Source organism: Tupaia chinensis, unplaced genomic scaffold (genome assembly GCF_000334495.1).
Source record: "Tupaia chinensis unplaced genomic scaffold, TupChi_1.0 Scaffold000099_1, whole genome shotgun sequence".
NCBI lineage: Eukaryota > Metazoa > Chordata > Mammalia > Scandentia > Tupaiidae > Tupaia > Tupaia belangeri.
Window position 1 is genome coordinate 4,149,972 of NW_006159563.1, and position 17,572 is coordinate 4,167,543.

A 17,572-nucleotide genomic window follows, 5' to 3' on the forward strand; every position below is an offset into this window, starting at 1 on the left:
TGGTAAATTCTTTCAGGTTTTGTTTATCTGAGAATATTCTTGTCTTTTCTTTCCATATGAAGGACAATCTTGCCGGGTACAGTATTCTTGGTTGAAATTACTTTTCCCTTAACATTTTGAATATATTTTCCCATTCTCTCCTCTCTCGCATTGTTTCTGAAAAGAGGACCATTGTCAGCTTCATGGCATATCCTTTGTAGGTAACTTGACATTACTCTCTTGCCAATCTCAGTATCTTGTCTTTGTCTGTGGTTTTGGTCAATCTGGCTATAATGTGTTTTGGAGAAGATTTTATTGGGTTGATTCCATTGGGGGCCCTTTGTATTTCTTGGGCCTGGATCTTTGAATGCCTCTCTAGGTTTGGAAAGTTTTCTTCCAGGATTTCATGGAATAGATTGTCAATGCCCTTATGAGTCTCTTCCCTTTCTGGGATACCAATTACCTGGATGTTTGGACGTTTGATGGTATCTAGAATTTCTCATATATTATTCTCATTTTGGGGGGTAATTTTCTTAGTCTACATGGTAGATTTTTCTAGGCCAGCAATTCTATCTTCTACAACTGAGATTTGATTTTCTGTATGATCTAGTCTGCTTCTCATACTTTCAAGGGAGGTTTTGACTTCATGTATTATAGACTTCATCTCTAACAGTTCCATCTGATTCTTTTTTATAATGTGAATTTCTTCTTTTAGATCTTGCAAGAATTTCCTCATCTCCTGGAGCTTGTCAGCTCTTTTTCCCTGCGTCTTCTGCATTTCATTATCTCTCTTCTCTTCAATCTCTGTGAAATTTGTCACCATGAAAATTCTAAATTCTTTATCTGACATTTCCATGAATTTCATTGTACTGTCTGAGGATGAAGAAGAGTTATTCTTTTTCCTTGGAGGAAAGGTATTTTCTTGTTTTTCCGTATTTCTTGTGATCCTGAAGTGATTTCTAGTCATCTGATGGATGGTGCATTTCTTCCTAATTCTTGAAGTTCAGTCTGAGAATTCAGAGGCATGTAGGAGGAGGTGAGCTGCGATCTCTCTTCCGTTCTGTTTTCACTCTTCGTGCATCAGAATCAGTGGAAATAGAGGAATATTCTGACTCTAATTGTATTCAGATGTTTAGATCCTGTTCACTTGGACCTGTCTAAGACACTTAGTGTATATGAGCTGAGAAGCCAACGAGTAAAGATGAAGAATAAGGAAAAGAATTAGAGAAAGAAGAAAATATAAAATAAAAAGAAGACCAAAAAAAAGATAATAAAAAGACTTTAGATTTTAATTTTAAAAAGCAAAAATTGAAAACCACATGGCACGCTTGTGCGTCACGCAAAAGCAATATTTCATAGCTGAAGTTCAGGATCCATGTGAGGGTGGACCTGGGTTTGTTCATTTCCTAAATAGAATGGGGAGAGGCATATATTAGCACAATAAAGGGGCTTGAGAGCCCAGAGAATACTTTACCTTTAAAAAAAAACATTTTTTTTGAAGAGGTTTTTGCTATAGGGTGCATGCACTCACCAGAAAGACAGAGAGAGACAGAGAGACAGAAAGTGAGAAATCACCCCCGGGGGATGGCCACACCCCAATACCTTCTCCTCCTTTCTCCTCTTGGGATCCTGGGCACGCATGCACACACGCCCGCCGTGAGTTTAAGACACCGGGTCCGGGACTTGAACCACTGTCAACTACATAAGAGTCCAGCAACATAGCCCTTACACTAACTGCTGGTCCCAGAAGAAAACAAAAATTTTTTTCAATTAAAAAACAGACGGAGAGAAATGGAGAGAAAGAGACAGGTAACACTACCCACTGAAAATGAGTGAGGGAAATGTTTCAGCAGAAAAATCTTCACTTTAAGTCTCCAAAAGCAATTATTTCACGGCCAAAGTTCAGGATTCATGTGAAGTATAATTTTAATTGTTACATAGATACCAATGATTTGTTGAAGTTAATTTATGCATAGTGTTAGAAAATGGTCTGACTTTATTGTTTCGCAAGTCTGTTTCTCGTTGTCCCTGCACTATTTGTTTGAAAGGCTATTCTTTTCTCCCACTGAATTGTCCTGGCACCCTTGTTGAAAATGAGTTAATGATAAACGTGAGGGTTTATTTCTAGCCTCTCATTTTCTAGCCCACTGAGCTACATGTGTATCTTTATGCCAGTACTGTACCATCTTGGCTAATAATTTTTGATATTAGGAAGTACATGTCTTCCAACTTTGTTGTTTCTTTTTTTTTTTTTTTTTCAAGATTGTTTTGGCTATTTCAAATCCTTTTATTTCCATTTGAATATTATGATCAACTTACCAATTTCTGCGAAAAATCAAGCTGGAGGTTTGATAGGGATTTTATTATGTCCATACATCACTCTAAAGAATATCGTCATTTTAACAACATTAAGTCTTCCAAACCATGGGAATGTAATGTCTTTCCACTTATTTAGGTCTTCTTCAGTGTTTACAGCTTTCAATGTATTAGTCTTTTAGTTCTTAGTTAACTTTATTCATAAATATTTTACTCCTTTCGATGGTTTTATAAGTGGTGTTTTAAAATTTTTATTTCCAGACTATTCATTGCTAGCATATAGACATACATTGATTTGTGTTTATTGATCTTGTATCCTGCAGCCTCTCTGAATTCATTTAGTACTTCTAATTGCTTAGTAAATTTAGATTTTCTGTACACAGCATAATGTCATCTGCAATAGTTTTTACTTTTTGCTTTCTAATTTGAATTTTTACACTTCTTTTTCCTACTTAATCACTTGGGCAAGAACCTACAGTATAATGTTGACCAGAAGGTGGCAAGAGCAGATACACTTGACTTGGTCTTACTCTTAGAGGGGAAGTGTTTAGTCTTTCACCATTATGTATAAATATTAATTAGGGTTTGTTATGCATGCCCTTGATCATACTGAGGAAGATCCACTCTATTCCTAGTTCATTGCATATTTTTATCATGAAAGGATATTAGATTTTTATCATATGATTTTTCTTTATATATATATATATATATATGTATATGTGTGTGTGTGTGTGTGTGTGTGTGTGTGTGTGTATGCATTTTCCCCCTATTTCTCACCCTCTAACATTTTTAATTATCTCTCTTTAATTGCCAGAGGGCACGTGTATTCTCCAGAGAAAAACAGAGAAAGGACTACTCAGTGGGGTCATGGTCACACCACAATCCTTTTTCCTACAGTCAACTAACTACATGGGAGTCCAGCAACATAACCATTATGCCATGTGCTGATCCCAATACTCTAATATACTATTAATGTGGTATATTACATTGATTGATTTTCATGTTAAACTAACCTTTAACATGGTATTGGTCTATACTTTTCCTTTTCTTATGGTCTTTACCTGGTTTTAGTATCAGGAAAATACTGACTTCACAAAATGATTGGGAAGTGCACACTCTCCCCTTCTGTCTTTTGGAAGAGTTTGTGAAGGATGTGCAGTACTTCTTTTAATGTCTTAGAAACTTCTTGTGGTGCATAGATTGAAACGGGAACAAGGACATGGCTCCAAAATTGACATTCTAAAATGGACACTCCATGGCAGAAAATGAAAAACTCTTCTGTTGCAGCCTTTAACGATCATCTGTACTTCCGGGCCTGTCCTACGACGAACAGCCTCTTTCATTGTGGAACAGGGAAATTTCCTAAGGGGAGACTGAGAGTGTGTCAGTCTTTCATTAAGTAGAGAAAAAGGAAACCTTTGAAGACAAAGTGAATAGACTTTGTCCCTAGAAGTCCGTAACATTGCTCAGTTCTGAAGTTGCTTTCTCTCCAAATCTGTTAGACCGAGGAACATAGAATTGCTTCCTATTGTCCAAAAATGAACTTAGATTATTCTCCACTCCCCCTTCGTTTTTCTCCTCAGCTGCTTGCTTAGCTTAGACCTCTATTAGCTCTATCTGTATTTCCCTTATGATTATGTAGATTTCAGTTCAAACGTAGTACCTTTTCTTAACACCATACTTTATGGTTTAAAAAGATCAATAAATACTGGTATAATGAATTAAAAATGAAAAAGAGAACTGTTGCGAGGCAAGAAGAAAATAAAATTTCAATGTAGATGTGGCCACAAGTAGTAGGAACCTATGAGCAGAAAAATAAGGTGGTTTTTATTTTGCAGCTGCCTTTTTCCTCCGTAGGTCCCGTAGGTCATTATCTGTGCAATTACTCTTTGAACAGCACCGTGGCAGCTTGTCCTCATTCATCTTGCCTGGAAGAAAGGTTTTTATCTCAGACTGTTTCACACTAGGCCCCAACCAAACCAGCAGGCCCAAATGTTTTATATCAGCAGTTTTCTACTTAATGAGCCGCAAACAGGCTTTTCCTTCTAGTTAACAGGCTTCGGTGTGACCACATGGTCACAGAGGATACAAACCAGAAGAGGCCTTGGAGGCAGTCATTGGCTCCAGAGCTGCGGCAGGTGCCCCTAACGGTGGACAGCCTGCAGTAGGTTTGAGATGGGCTGATGTTTCCTGTCCTGATCCCCACGATGTCCTGACTGTCCAGGAGGCCGGCATGTATGTGCCGTTGCTTGTACACCTCTTTCCTCCTGAGCTTGTGCTTCCTACAGAGTCCTCATTTTATTTCAGCGGTGATGCATTTCGCGAACTCTTACCTTCTGAAGCCTTCCGTCAGGTCCTCTCTGGGTTAGTCTCATGGTCCTCTGTCAGTTCAGACCTATGTTCCTTCATATTTACCAATTTATTAATGCTTGAAGATTCCAGAAGGGAGTCCCTATCCGGGTGGTTCATAACAAATAGATTGTGTTTCGAAATCCTTGAACTCCAGGTCCAAAGATGGCTCTTAGGCAGCGTTTGCTCTTTGGGAAAGTTTGGGATATGATTATGGGGTAATTACAATCATTTTTTAAAAACTGAATATGTGAATATTATGGAGAGATGAAACTTAAGCATAATTAAACTCTAATTTCACAGAGAAGACTATCATTAATACCATGACTACTGATCATATCCAGCCAATAGCATGGGCTGCTATTAGATTAAATTGTTGTTATTCATGGTTTAAAAATAACTTTTGTCTTATTAACTGACAGTCTTGACACTTGAGAATTTTGCACACAAAAAATATGTAAATGTTACTTTTCATGACTCATGCCAAAGAAACTAAAATTATGGTTTTAAATTGGCCTAGTAAAATCATTTCTTTAAAAATAAAAAAGAATATACTACTACTAAAACAGTGGAACAGAACAGAAGTAGCTTTTAAAGTATTTGTTAATAGAAACATAGCTTATGCCTCTGACATATGATTTAGTCCAGAGAAAACTCTATACATCATCATGCCATTATTATTTCGTGTCTCTAGTTATGTTTTATCAAATTTGCACAATCTCTAATTAATTTGAAAAAGGTTACTGCCTGTTACTACTCAGCAATGTATTGGAATATAAGAGATTAAAGTTTCCCTGTATTATCCCTGTGTACAATGAGTTTAGGAAATACTGGGCCAATCCATGGCATAGTGGTTAAGGCAACTGGATCCCACATGGCCAGCTATGCTGTTTGAATCCTGGACTTGGTGACCTGAAAAACACACCGGGTTTTTTGTGTGCCCAAAATCCCAAAAGGAGAGAGCAATGAAGGAGAAGGAATTGAAGCGCAACCATTCCCTCTGGGGTGCTCACTCCCTGGTCCCCTCTCTGTCTTTGTGAGCACACATGCCCTCTGGCAGATTTTGGGTTGGGGGGGGGATAGGCAGGGGCCCAGCTGCAGTAGCAGTCAGGCAGCACCACAACTTGGGAGGCCAGAAGACACACGGGAAGTGTGGTTCAGTTCCTGGGCCAACCTGAACATCCCAGGTGCAGTTTGCATGTTTATAATCCTAGCTAATCAGATCCTAGCTAATGGGCAGGCTGGGGCAGGAGGATTGTGGCATAGCTAGATGCTGTCAAAAATACCTGTATTGGGGCCAGCTGGTAGCGTGGTGATTAAGGCACTGGACTCCCACATGGTTGACCATGGTTTGAGTCTTGGACCTGTTCACTTGGTTTCTTAAATTTCCCTCTCTCTCTCTCTCTCTCTTTCTGTTTCTCTCTCTGTCTCTTTCTCTCTCTCTCTCTGTCTCTCTCTCTCTCTCTGTCTCTTCTAGTCAAATATAAAGTAATAATAGTAAAAAAAAAAATTAAATAATAAAAAATAAATATTTAAGAAGGAATGTGTGCGTCTGTCATTCTCCTTCCCTCCTGCCAAGTTTCTCACTCTCCACTGCCCCCCATAAAGGAAAAAGAGACAGGAATAGGGGACAAAACAAAAATGATAATATTAATGGGCAACATTTGTGTCTCTCTCTTTCTCTCTCTCTCTGTCTCTGTCTCTCTCTCTCTGTCTCTTCTAGTCAAATATAAAGTAATAATAGTAAAAAAAAATTAAATAATAAAAAATAAATATTTAAGAAGGAATGTGTGCGTCTGTCATTCTCCTTCCCTCCTGCCAAGTTTCTCACTCTCCACTGCCCCCCATAAAGGAAAAAGAGACAGGAATAGGGGACAAAACAAAATGATAATATTAATGGGCAACATTTGTGGAATACTTAACCTGTCAGGCACAAGGCTAACTTCTTTACGAGGATGAAGGCTGACAGCCAGGCTCAGAAACAGTGTCACACAGCAGACCTGTCATAGTCTGACCTTCCTGACTACCACCTGGAACATTCTGGGTGCTGCCTGCACCATGTTGAGAAGGACACCCAAATTTGGAGCCACGCGGAAATGCTCCCTGGGGGCTGGAGTAGTCCGAACAATCCTCAGTGGAGATCCTGGGTTCTGAGTGGAAGCTGGAGGGAGCACAGACCCCAGCAAGAGTTAGGGAGTAGGACAGATCAGATGAGCAGGAATTCTAGTACAGGAAGCACACCATGCCCCACGCTGGGGAATGAGAGCAGCATGGCGCCCTTAGAAACCGAGACTGTCACTGTGCAGGACAGGAAGCTCACTTTTGCTCTGACTAGCCAAAAGGTCTGTTTTATCTTTCCTTAATTCACACAAGAAACATGACACCAAGGGTTAAGATTTGCAAAGAGGAACCAGCAGTTAGCGTAATGGCTATTTCGCTGGACTCCCACGTAGTCAACCGCGGTTCGAGTCCCAGACCCGGTGGCTTAAACTCACGCCGGGCGCATGTGCGTGCGTGCCCAAGATCCCGAGAGGAGAATGGAGGAGAAGGGATTGCAGCGTGGCCATCCCCCCTGGGGGGTGATTTCTCGCTTTCTGTCTCTCTGTCTCTCTCTGTCTGGCGAGCGCATGCACCCTATAGCAAAAAAACCTCTCCAAAAAAAAAAAAAGATTTGTAAAGAGTTCTTAAGTTTCATAGCAACTGGGTGATAGAGTGGAAGGATACAAAAGAATAGTTCACACGGTGAGTTTTAGGGAAAAGATTAGAAATCAGAAGAAAAAGAGGAGGTCCAGACTGGCAGCGCCGTCAATAGCAAACTGAACTGCCGCACTGAACGCTGTGCAGTCAACCAAGGGTTCAAATCCCTGGGCTAGCCTGAAAACACACTGAGTACCCAGGAGACCAAGGAGCTGGAGGGCTGGAGAAAGGGGATCTTGGTGTGATGAGTACTTCTCTCTCCCTCTCTTTTTCATAGAATGAGTACAATTTTTTAAAAAATAATTCTCCAGAAGAAACGTGCACTCATCAGAGAAAGTGAGAAGCAGAGGGCATGGTCACATTGCAATTCTTTTTCCTCCACTTCTCCTCCTTTTAGGATTCTGGGCATGTGTGTGTGCACAAACCTGGCATGTTTCTCAGGCTGCTGGGCCTGGGACTCAAATTAGGCAGTCAGCCATGTGAGATCCAGCCCCTTAACCACCGGGACATGAGCTAAATAAAAATAAAAGAAGGAAGAGAGGTAGAGAAACTATATTTTTCATTTTAGAACTTTCTATATAGTTTACAATTTTTCCTTACTTTTTGTATGTGTACCATATATATATATATATATGTATATGTACACATACCTAACCTAACAGTGGCTTACCATTGTGAAGGAAAAATAACATTTACTTCTCATACTGTTGGCACCTTTTTTCTGAGTCAGGGAATCTATCTTTTTCATTGATCTCTAATTTAATTATCCATATTTTTCTTTCACAGATACCCAGGTGTTCTTTCTGATGTCCAGGAGGAGAAAGGCATTAAGTATAAGTTTGAAGTGTATGAAAAGAACGACTGATGTGAATGTGTTTTCAAGCTGTTTCCCCTCCTCTGAAAAAGTGTATATTTTTATATAAGAAAAAAAGGCTTTTGTTGACTTCAGATCTAGGGATAATAATTTCTAAGCAGTATGCTTTTATTCCCATTAATGTTAAATAGACTATATCAGATACCACTTGTGCCATAACTGTCACAGCGTCTTGCCATTGCTGACTCGGTGCTTCTGCCCCACAGCTGAGTCCACGCACCTGCTTAGGGTAGCCCACAGTGGAGAGTCCCTGGGTAGCATGAGTTGACATGACACCACGGGCCAATAGAGACAGAAGCTAGATAGATTAATTCTGGAGCAGAAAAACAGAAAAGCTAGAACTCAGATTTGAAAAAAATTAGATCAAAGTAGGAGCTGTGAATATTCTGTGTACATCACATGCTAAGTAAAGTTGTGCTCACTGAATCTTACAGAAACTTAGAAGATGGCAGCGGGTGCCTACAGGGGCTGAAAGACTCACTACAGGCAGACCAGCTTGAAATCTGAAAGTACAGTCCTTTCTTGAATTTATTCTAAAAGGAAGTTACAAATATGTCCAGGGATAAATGTAACTTTTTCTAAAAATGGTCATTATTTGTGAAATCTGTGTGTGTGGGACTGGCAAGTGGCATGGTGGTTAAGGGCACTGGATTCCCACATGGCCGACCATGATTTCAGTCCAAGACCTGGCTACTTGCTTTCTCACTTTCCCTCTCTCTCGCTCTCTTGCTCTGTCCCTCTCTGGTCAAATTAAATAAGTAAATAAATAAATAAAGTTAATTAATTCTTTTAAAAACTGTGTGTATTTTTAAGAAGTTTAGGCTTTTGGACCAGCAGGTGGTGTTGTGGTTAAGGTGCTGGACACTCCCACATGGTCAACTACGGTTCGAGTCCCAGACCTGGTGGCTTCCTTTCTCCCTTTCTCTCTCTCTCTCTCTCTCTTTTTCTCTCTCTCTCTGTGTGTGTGTGTGTGTCTCTGGTGTACACGTGTGTGTGTGTGTTTGTGTCTGGTCAAATTAAAATAAATGAATGAATAAATAAAATTAAATAATAACTAAAAAAAAAGTTTAGGCTTTAAACAACTAGAAGTGTGCAGTTTTATTACATGCATAGATGAGCTTTTTATTTTTTATTTGGAAGCTAATATAAGTAGTTTTGAAACTAGAATTTTGGTTTCCAGTTATGTATTTTCTGTTTGTCTACCTGAAGTTTATCAATTGTTTCTGGGCTTGCTGCCTTTCTTTTTAATCTCACTTGTTCTGGAAGGTTTTGTGGGTTTTTTGTTTGCTTTTTGGAGAGGTTTTTGCTATAGGGTGCGTACACTCGCCAGATAGACAGAGAGAGACAGAAAGCAAGAAATCACCCTCCAGGGGGGATGGCCATGCCACAATCCCTTCTCCTCTCAGGATCCTGGGCATGCATGCACACACGCCCAGCATGAGTTTCAAGCCCTCAGGTCCGGAACTTGAACCGTGGTCGACTACACGGGAGTCCAGCAACATAACCATTACACCAACTGCTGGTCCCAGGTTTTGGGTGGTTTTTTTTTTTTTCCTAGTTTCGACTACTTATATGCTCAGATCATTTCCAGACCTCATTTTGTAAGTCTCAAAATTGCAAGACTACAGACATTGGAATTAGGTCTGGCCCTAAATATTGTGCACAAAAGAGAGTTGGGGTGCTTGGTATCTATCTTAGTTAAGGCTAGTGGGAAATATCTGGTAAGTAAATGTCAGATTATGGAACTGAAGAACAGGGGGCCTAATTCATTGAGCTTTATAACTGATTCACTCATTGAGAATACTTCAAACTTTACCACATAAAAAATAAATGAATGTTAATGAATGTTTTTAAAAAGAAAAAGAAAGCTTGCTTTTACTCAGAATCAGCAAATTGAGAACTCCAATATGTTCCATAGGGACAGTGAAAGAGCAGATAGGAAACTACCTTTTTGATGATTAAAAAAGAAGAAAAAAACCTGAGACTTGAAATTTCTATTTCTGATCTTAGTAAAATTCCAATGATATACAGTGATAGAACAAGAATAGGCTACTCTTTACAAGAGTATAATCTAATAACAAGCATAAGAGCTAAAATTTAAAATTCAAAAAGAAGATAGATATTGCTAGAAACCAAAATTAAACCTTCACAAAATTAAAAAGTTAAAATATGTTTAATTATCACATTGGCAAAATTTAGACTATCAGGTGTGGAAAGAATTATGCCTTGTGAATTAGTATTGTCTTTTTAGAGTATAAGTTATTATTATCAATTCAAGCTCCAAATATTCTCGGTTTGGATTCAGAACTTCCATTTCTAGAAGATAATCCTGAACAGAGATCCAAGAATATTTGTAGTATTTTTTAAACTGCTTCCAAATGTTAACAAATGAGTAATTGATACATCTGTAAAATTCAATATTCTGTGGCATTTAAAAGACAGATTCTGGGGCCAGGAGGTAGCATGGTGGTTAATGTTGTACGACTACCACATTGCCGACTATGGAACGAGTCCCAGGCGGTGACTTTCTCTCTCTCTCTCTCTCTCTCTCTCTCTCCCCCTCTCTCTCCACCCCACTCTGGTCAAATTAACATACATACATACATACATAAAAGTTAAATGAAATAATCCATAAAAAAAAAAAGACTGAGATTCTAATAGAAAAATGTCAGTGGAATGAAAGAAACAAATTGTGTAAAATATCCAAAATGTATGATGTTAATATGCATAGGAAGACAGCATGCTGCAGACCGTTTACAGTATCAGAGTTGACAAGTATTCTTTTCTGCATTAAGTATGTCTACTGTGGCTAGGTTTTTTTTTGAAACATTATGTGTTCATTTTCATAAAAATCTATTTAAAATAATCAATTGAGTCCTTTATATTCACCAGTGAAATAAGGATAGAGGACACCAGAAGTAAAAAGGAATTTCCTTAAAACAAAACAAAACAAAACAAACAAAAAAACAGGATCATACAAAAGAATAGAAGTCAATATTACATAAGACTTGAAAAGTCCAGCTGGTTGCATAGCACAGCAAGTAGGAGAGCTTGGTCCCATGTGACAGACCATAGTTCAAGTCCCAGCCATGGTGGCATGCTAGGTGTGTATGTGTGCATACCCATAATCATGATGCGAAGGAGAGATGCAGAAAAAGAATTACGGTGTGACCACACCCCACTGGGGTCTCTCTCTGTCTCTGGCCAGTGCATGGCACTCTTTTTTTAATGTTTAAAGCAAAAACAAACTGGTAAATTTTTTTTTAATGTTTACAACAAAAACAAGACTTAAAAGCACAAGGAAACTGTGATACTCTCTGCAATGAATATAACCTGAAAACTATTAGTATCCAGAATTTACAGAGCACAAATACTGAAAAGAAAAAAAAAAGCCGTTTAGAGAAGAAACTCAAGTGATCCGTAAATACAGGCCATTCCCACTAGTAATTAGGATAATGAAAATTAAAACTACAGTGAAGTGCTCTTCCACACTGATACATATGCAGTATTCTCACCTTCCTTGGCCTTGTCAGCATTTTGAAACACTGACATTGTTTTTGTTTTGGGGTTTTTTTATTATTTATTTAATTCCATCTGTTTGTTTGTTTGTTTGTTTGTTTTGGGGTTTTTTGTTTTGTTTTGTTCTTTTAATTTCACCAGAGAGACAGAGAGAAAGGGAAAGGGAGAAAGCAAAGCACCAGGTCCAAGACTCAAACCATAGTCAGCCATGTGGGAATCCAGCGCCTTTAACCACCACGCCACCTGCTGGCCCCAAACATTGACATTGTTTATTAAGGAGTGTAAACCCTTAAACTCAGCAGTTCTGCTTGTGGGTAAATTCCAAAAGTAAACCTCTCTTTAAATGTATATTGAGAGGTCTGTAAAAGAATGGTGTAACCTTTTCTACAGCTGTCTAATAACAGGAAACAATATAATACTGTCTTAGATTACATTTTCTTCAAAGCAGATCCCAAGACTTAAATTTTAGTGAAGGCAGTTCATTTGGTAGGTTATACCAAAAAGCACCAAGTGGAGTGTGGAAGAATGAAACTGGGAAGGTAAAAAAGCCAGTTCGGGGTCGGTGAGCAGGTTCTCGGTGGGCAACAAGCTCAGTCCTGCTGAGATACCTGGGAAATGGAAAGAAGAAAGCTGAAGCGTTTGACCCCATTGGTGAGTTGGAGGCTGTTCTGGGGATTGTCAGCTCCCTGCCCCGTGTGTGGGCTGAACACACTCCAGCTGCTGGGGGGCCCAGGTGTCTGCAGGAAACAGCCATAGTGTGCACGAGAACTGTGAGCGCTGAACACTTGAAGCAGTTCAATTTGTTTATGATTGTGCATGGAAGAACTCCACGTTCTTTAGGTAATAAAAGCACAAAGCCACACTTGGTTTGTTTAATGTACTTCATAGTTTTTTATAAAATACAGAAGCAAGAGAAATCTGAAGTTCAAATGAGGGATGATTGTTGTTTGGACCAGAGAATTAGACATAATGAGAAATTGTGATTCAGATGTATTTTTAATTTGGAGATAGCAGGATTTTCTGGTCATTTGACTTTGGTTTGGGACCCACTTTGAGTCCAAGGTGCTTTTACGGAAGAAGGGGAAAAGGGAATAAAAAGAAAAGAAACTGAAAACAATGAACCATGCCTTCAAAATTCTGCAAAGAAAGTTATTTTTAACTGATAATCTATATCTATACTCAGCCAAATGACCAATCAAGGGTGAGGGTAAAATAAGGACATTGTAAAGACTCGAGGTCAACCTCTATGTACCCTTTCTTGGGAAGTGGAGAAAAGCTCCAGCAAAATAAATGTGTAAACTAAAAAAGAGGATCTCAGGGGATCAGAAAGAGGATCCAACACAGGCTATATTCCAGCTAGGAATCTGGCTTAGAAAACAAACTAAAAATACTAGGTTGGGGCCAGCAGTTGACACAGTGGTGGTTAGAGTGCTGGACTCCCACGTGACCAACCACGTTAAGGTCCCAGAGAGTTGGCTTTCTTTCTCACTTTCTCTCTCTAATTCTCTCTCTGGTGAGCATATGTGCCCTATAGCAAATTTAAAATAATAAATAATTCTTTAAAAAAAATACTAAGTTATCAAGGGACTAGCAGCGTAAAGGCTATGTCACTGGACTCCCATGTAGTCGGCCACGGCTTGAGCCCTGGACCCAGTGGCTTAAACTCACACCGGGCACGTGTGCCTGCATGCCCAAGATCCCGAGAGAAGAATGGAGGAGAAGGCATTGTGGCGGGGCCATACCCCCGGGGGGGTGATTTCTAGCTTTCTATCTTTCTGACTTTCTGGTGAGCACACACGCCCTATAGCAAAAACCTCTCCCAAAAATAAATAAAAATAAATAAATAAAAGTTGCAGACAGATCTGGGATATTGGGAAAGAAAGAAGCACATTGAAGATAAAGCAAATATAAAACTGGAAGGCCAGCAGGTGGCATGGTAGTTAAGGGTGCAGGACTCCCACATGACCAACCACAGTTTGAGTCCCAGCAACTAGCTATCTCTCTCTCTCATTCTGTACCTCTCCAGTCAAAAAATAAAGTTAAATAAAATAATTCTTAAAAAAAAAAAAAGAAAGAAAAAGAAAAACTCTGAGGAAGGCAAGAGAGACAATTCCAGGAAAAAAAAAATTATGAGGAAAGAAGTAAAAGCACAGCGTGCTGTTTTCCTCCACAGTGAGTAATACGTACATAGTCAGATGATGTGGGCTAACAGCTTAGGCCCGACACTGAGACAGGACGGCACCGTTCAGTGTAGGACTTTTGGAACCATTTTATTTTACTTAACCATTTTAATGTATTTTTTAATTAAAGTAATTGCTTCATAAAAATTTGCTCTAGTTTGTAAGTACTAGCCTCTTGTTCATCATTCAATCCACATAAAATCTCAGAGAAACTGATGGCAGTGTATCTCCATCATCAGCTTCAGAACATAGAAAGGAAAACAAATGAGCTTGCAGTCACACAGAAACCCAAAGACCTTCCTTTTGGCCGGAACCGCCATCTCCCAGTAATTAACCAAAGTGACGAACACAAAGGGAAAGAAGAGAAGCACCCAATATATGTTCTCTAGGCGTTTTAGAAACATGGAGTGGTTCCTTTGGCAACATATATGCGAATCTACAAGAAAGGTGATATTGTAGACATCAAGGGAATGGTACTATTGGAACCAGCAGTTAGTGTAATGGCTATGTTGCCGAACTCCCATGTAGTCGACCGTGGTTTGAGTCCCGGACCCGGTGGCTTAAACTTATGCCGGGCACATGTGTGTGCATGCCCAAGATCCCAAGAGGAGAATGGAGGAGAGGGGATTGCAGTGTGGCCATCCCCCCTGGGGGAGGTGATTTCTCACTTTCTGTCTCTCTGTCTCCCTCTGCCTTTCTGGCAAGCCCACGCACCCTATAGCAAAAACCTCTCCAAAAAAAAAAGTAGCAAGTGCTTTCAGGACCTTGTGAATTCCAGGTATTATTCTGTATATTCTTTAATGATGGTTCATATGCAGCCTCCGAACTGATCTGTGGTCTATAAAAAAATAAAAAGAAAAAAAAAAAGAAACCCAAAGACCAATTGTCAGGAAACCACCAGACTCTCGCATGGTGCCTGCCGTGTTCATCTTTCGTAAGGAATCAAGTCTCACTTTTTCCAGGTCGACTTATGGACTAGCAATATGAAGTGATAACTTGAGGCCAAAATGTGAATAAACCATACCTTCCACATACTCGGGTGAGCATAGTTTGTTTCATGAGATTGACATTACATGCCATCCCTACCTCCTTGTAGGCACTGGCTCCAAATGTCCCCAGTAGAACTGCATCAGAGGTGAGTCCCATTCTAAGCGAGCATCCCAGTTGATTCCAAAGGCTGCTCAGGCGTGTGAAGCACTGACGGAGAATGTCTGTGCACTCCAAGGAAGACAGGCTGAAATAGCATTTCCTGTCTCTAGAACATCTGAATGAAGCAAAACAGAAAAACAAGCAAATTACAAGTCAATATGTATAAGATTAAAGTAAAATTATGAAGATTAGATTTACATGCTGCCAGTCTCTTTTAAGAACTAGAGATTCTCCAGGAACCAGCAGCTGGCATAATGGCTGTGTCGCTGGACTCCAAAGTAGACTGATTTGAGTCCCAGACCCTGTGGCTTAAATTCACGCTGGGTGCAAGTGCGTGCATGCCCAAGATCCCGAGAGGAGAATGAAGGAGAAGGGATTGCAGCATGGCTATCCCCCCAGGGGGTGATTTCTCACCTTCTCTCTGTCTCTTTCTGGTGAGTGCACGTGCCCTATAGCAAAAACCTCTCCAAAAAAACTAGATATTTTCCTTAAAAGTTTTATTACAGGGGAGCCAGCAGGTGGTGTAGTGGTTAATGTGCTGGACTCCCACGTGACTGACCACAATTTAAGTCCAGGACCCAGTGGCTTGAAAATCACACTTGGCATGTGTGTCCATGTCCAAAATCCAGAGTGGAAAATGGAAAAGGGATTGCAGCATGGCCATCCCCATGAAGGGTGATTTTTCACTTCCCTTCTTATTGTCTGCCTCTCTGGCTAGCGCATGTTCCCTATGATAAGAAATTATACACACACACACACACACACACCCCTAAATAATACAAATACCTGTGAATGTACTTAATATCAGTAGCTCGAAGAGATACGTAGTAAGTAAACAATAATATTAATAAATGCCCTTTAACAAGTTTTTTTTTTTTAGTTGGTTAACTAAAAACTATAGAACAAATTACCTAATTCAGCCTCATGAGTTTGTGAGGCAAAGATTGGCTGGCCAGATGCTAAAGGATTCAAAAAAATTACCATTGAGCTTTCCTTACCATACATGCCAGCTCTGCAGCTTCATGGTAAGGGAGCGCTATCACACCTTGGTGGCTGCAGTTGGAACCTGGGCCCTGGCGGGTTTAAAGACACACTGGGCAAGTGTGCATATGCACCCACATTCCACGTCGGATGGAGTAGTAGAGGAAAGGGGATTGCAGCATGACCCTGTCCTATTGGGACTGGGGAGGGGGGCTTCTCCCTCTCAGTCTCTGACAAGCACACACCCCCTCTAGCAGTTAAAAAAAAAAAAATTACCTTTGAAAGACTGAAACTTATGATTAAGGATGTTCCAGCTGGAAGAAGAAAAGAAATATATAATTAAATGAGCTCTGAGAATAGAATTAGAGACTGTCATGAAAAGATATTATTGCTCACAAAGGAGATAGAGCCTCTGACCAAGCAGAGGACAAAAGGCCTCTCATCTATGGAAAGTCGTGCTATTCCTGTGACAAAGGGGAAATGGCGTTAGGAACCATTTCTAACGATCTGCTCCTGCCTCCACTGTTCTCCAGGAGACCTCTTCGTGTTCCAGGAAGTTTCTCTGTCAATATATCGACATTGCTATTAAACTTCTTTCTGTTTGGAACAGAAAAAGAGAACAAGTCATATTGGCATGTAGTATTTTGAATAACTTTGGGGGTCAATGATCAAAATAAACATGAAGGAGTGGAACCAGCAGATGGTATAGTGGTTATTTTACTAGACTCCTACATAGTCGACCGTGGTTCAAGTCCAGGACCCGGTGGCTTCAAACTCACGCCGGGCACATGTGCATGTGTGCCCAAGATCCTAGAAGAGAATGGAGAAGGGATTGTGGCATGGTCATCTCCTTTGGGGGGTGATTTCTCACTTTTTATCTCTCTGTCTCTCCTCTGAGAGCACAAACCCTATAGCAAAAATCTCTCTTACCAGAAAAACAAAGTAAATATGAAGGTGCCAACAGGTAGTATGATTGTTAAGTTTCTTGACTTCCACATGACTGACCACAGTTTGAGTCCTGGACCTGGTGGCTTTCTTATCTTGCTCGCTCTCTCTCAAGTTGAATAATAATAAATAAATGTAAGTAAATATATGTATATATGTTTTTTTATTTTATTCCTAGCCTGATTGTTTATTTTTTTGTCTCAATCAAGCACATCAACAAACATGTTATTGTCAGCAAATCATTTTCCATTTCTTGTTTTCTGTATGTTTTGCCTTCCCCCCATCCTTGATTCCCTATCTCTTACCCTCTGCCATCTCCCACTCTCCTCCCACATAGACTCTGGTATCTATGTTTGCTTTCTATACTGTTTCCCCCCACATTTTATTGAATTACTAAAGACCTTAATAATCTAAATATTTTCATAGGAAACACAGGTGATATATACATTTCCGTGAACACAAGTCTAACTTTACGCATCCTAGAAAGTAGCACCTAGCTGGGGCTATATATCTTACTGTAATCATTGAATAGATATTTTTTCCCTGAAACTTTTTTTTTTTGTAACTTAATTTACATTCTTTC

The 17,572-nt window shown here is 39.8% G+C and overlaps 1 protein-coding gene across 1 annotated transcript in view; it reads left to right on the forward strand.

Annotated features, from left to right (window-relative positions):
• Window positions 1–8,912, forward strand: part of DHFR (dihydrofolate reductase) — a 36,445-nt gene extending 27,533 nt beyond the window's left edge. The window contains exon 6 of the mRNA XM_006143502.3: window positions 8,128–8,912. Coding sequence (XP_006143564.1) covers window positions 8,128–8,206 — 79 coding nt within the window. The 3' untranslated portion in view covers window positions 8,207–8,912. The remainder of the gene's footprint in view (window positions 1–8,127) is intronic.
• The last annotated feature ends 8,660 nt before the right edge of the window (window positions 8,913–17,572 follow it).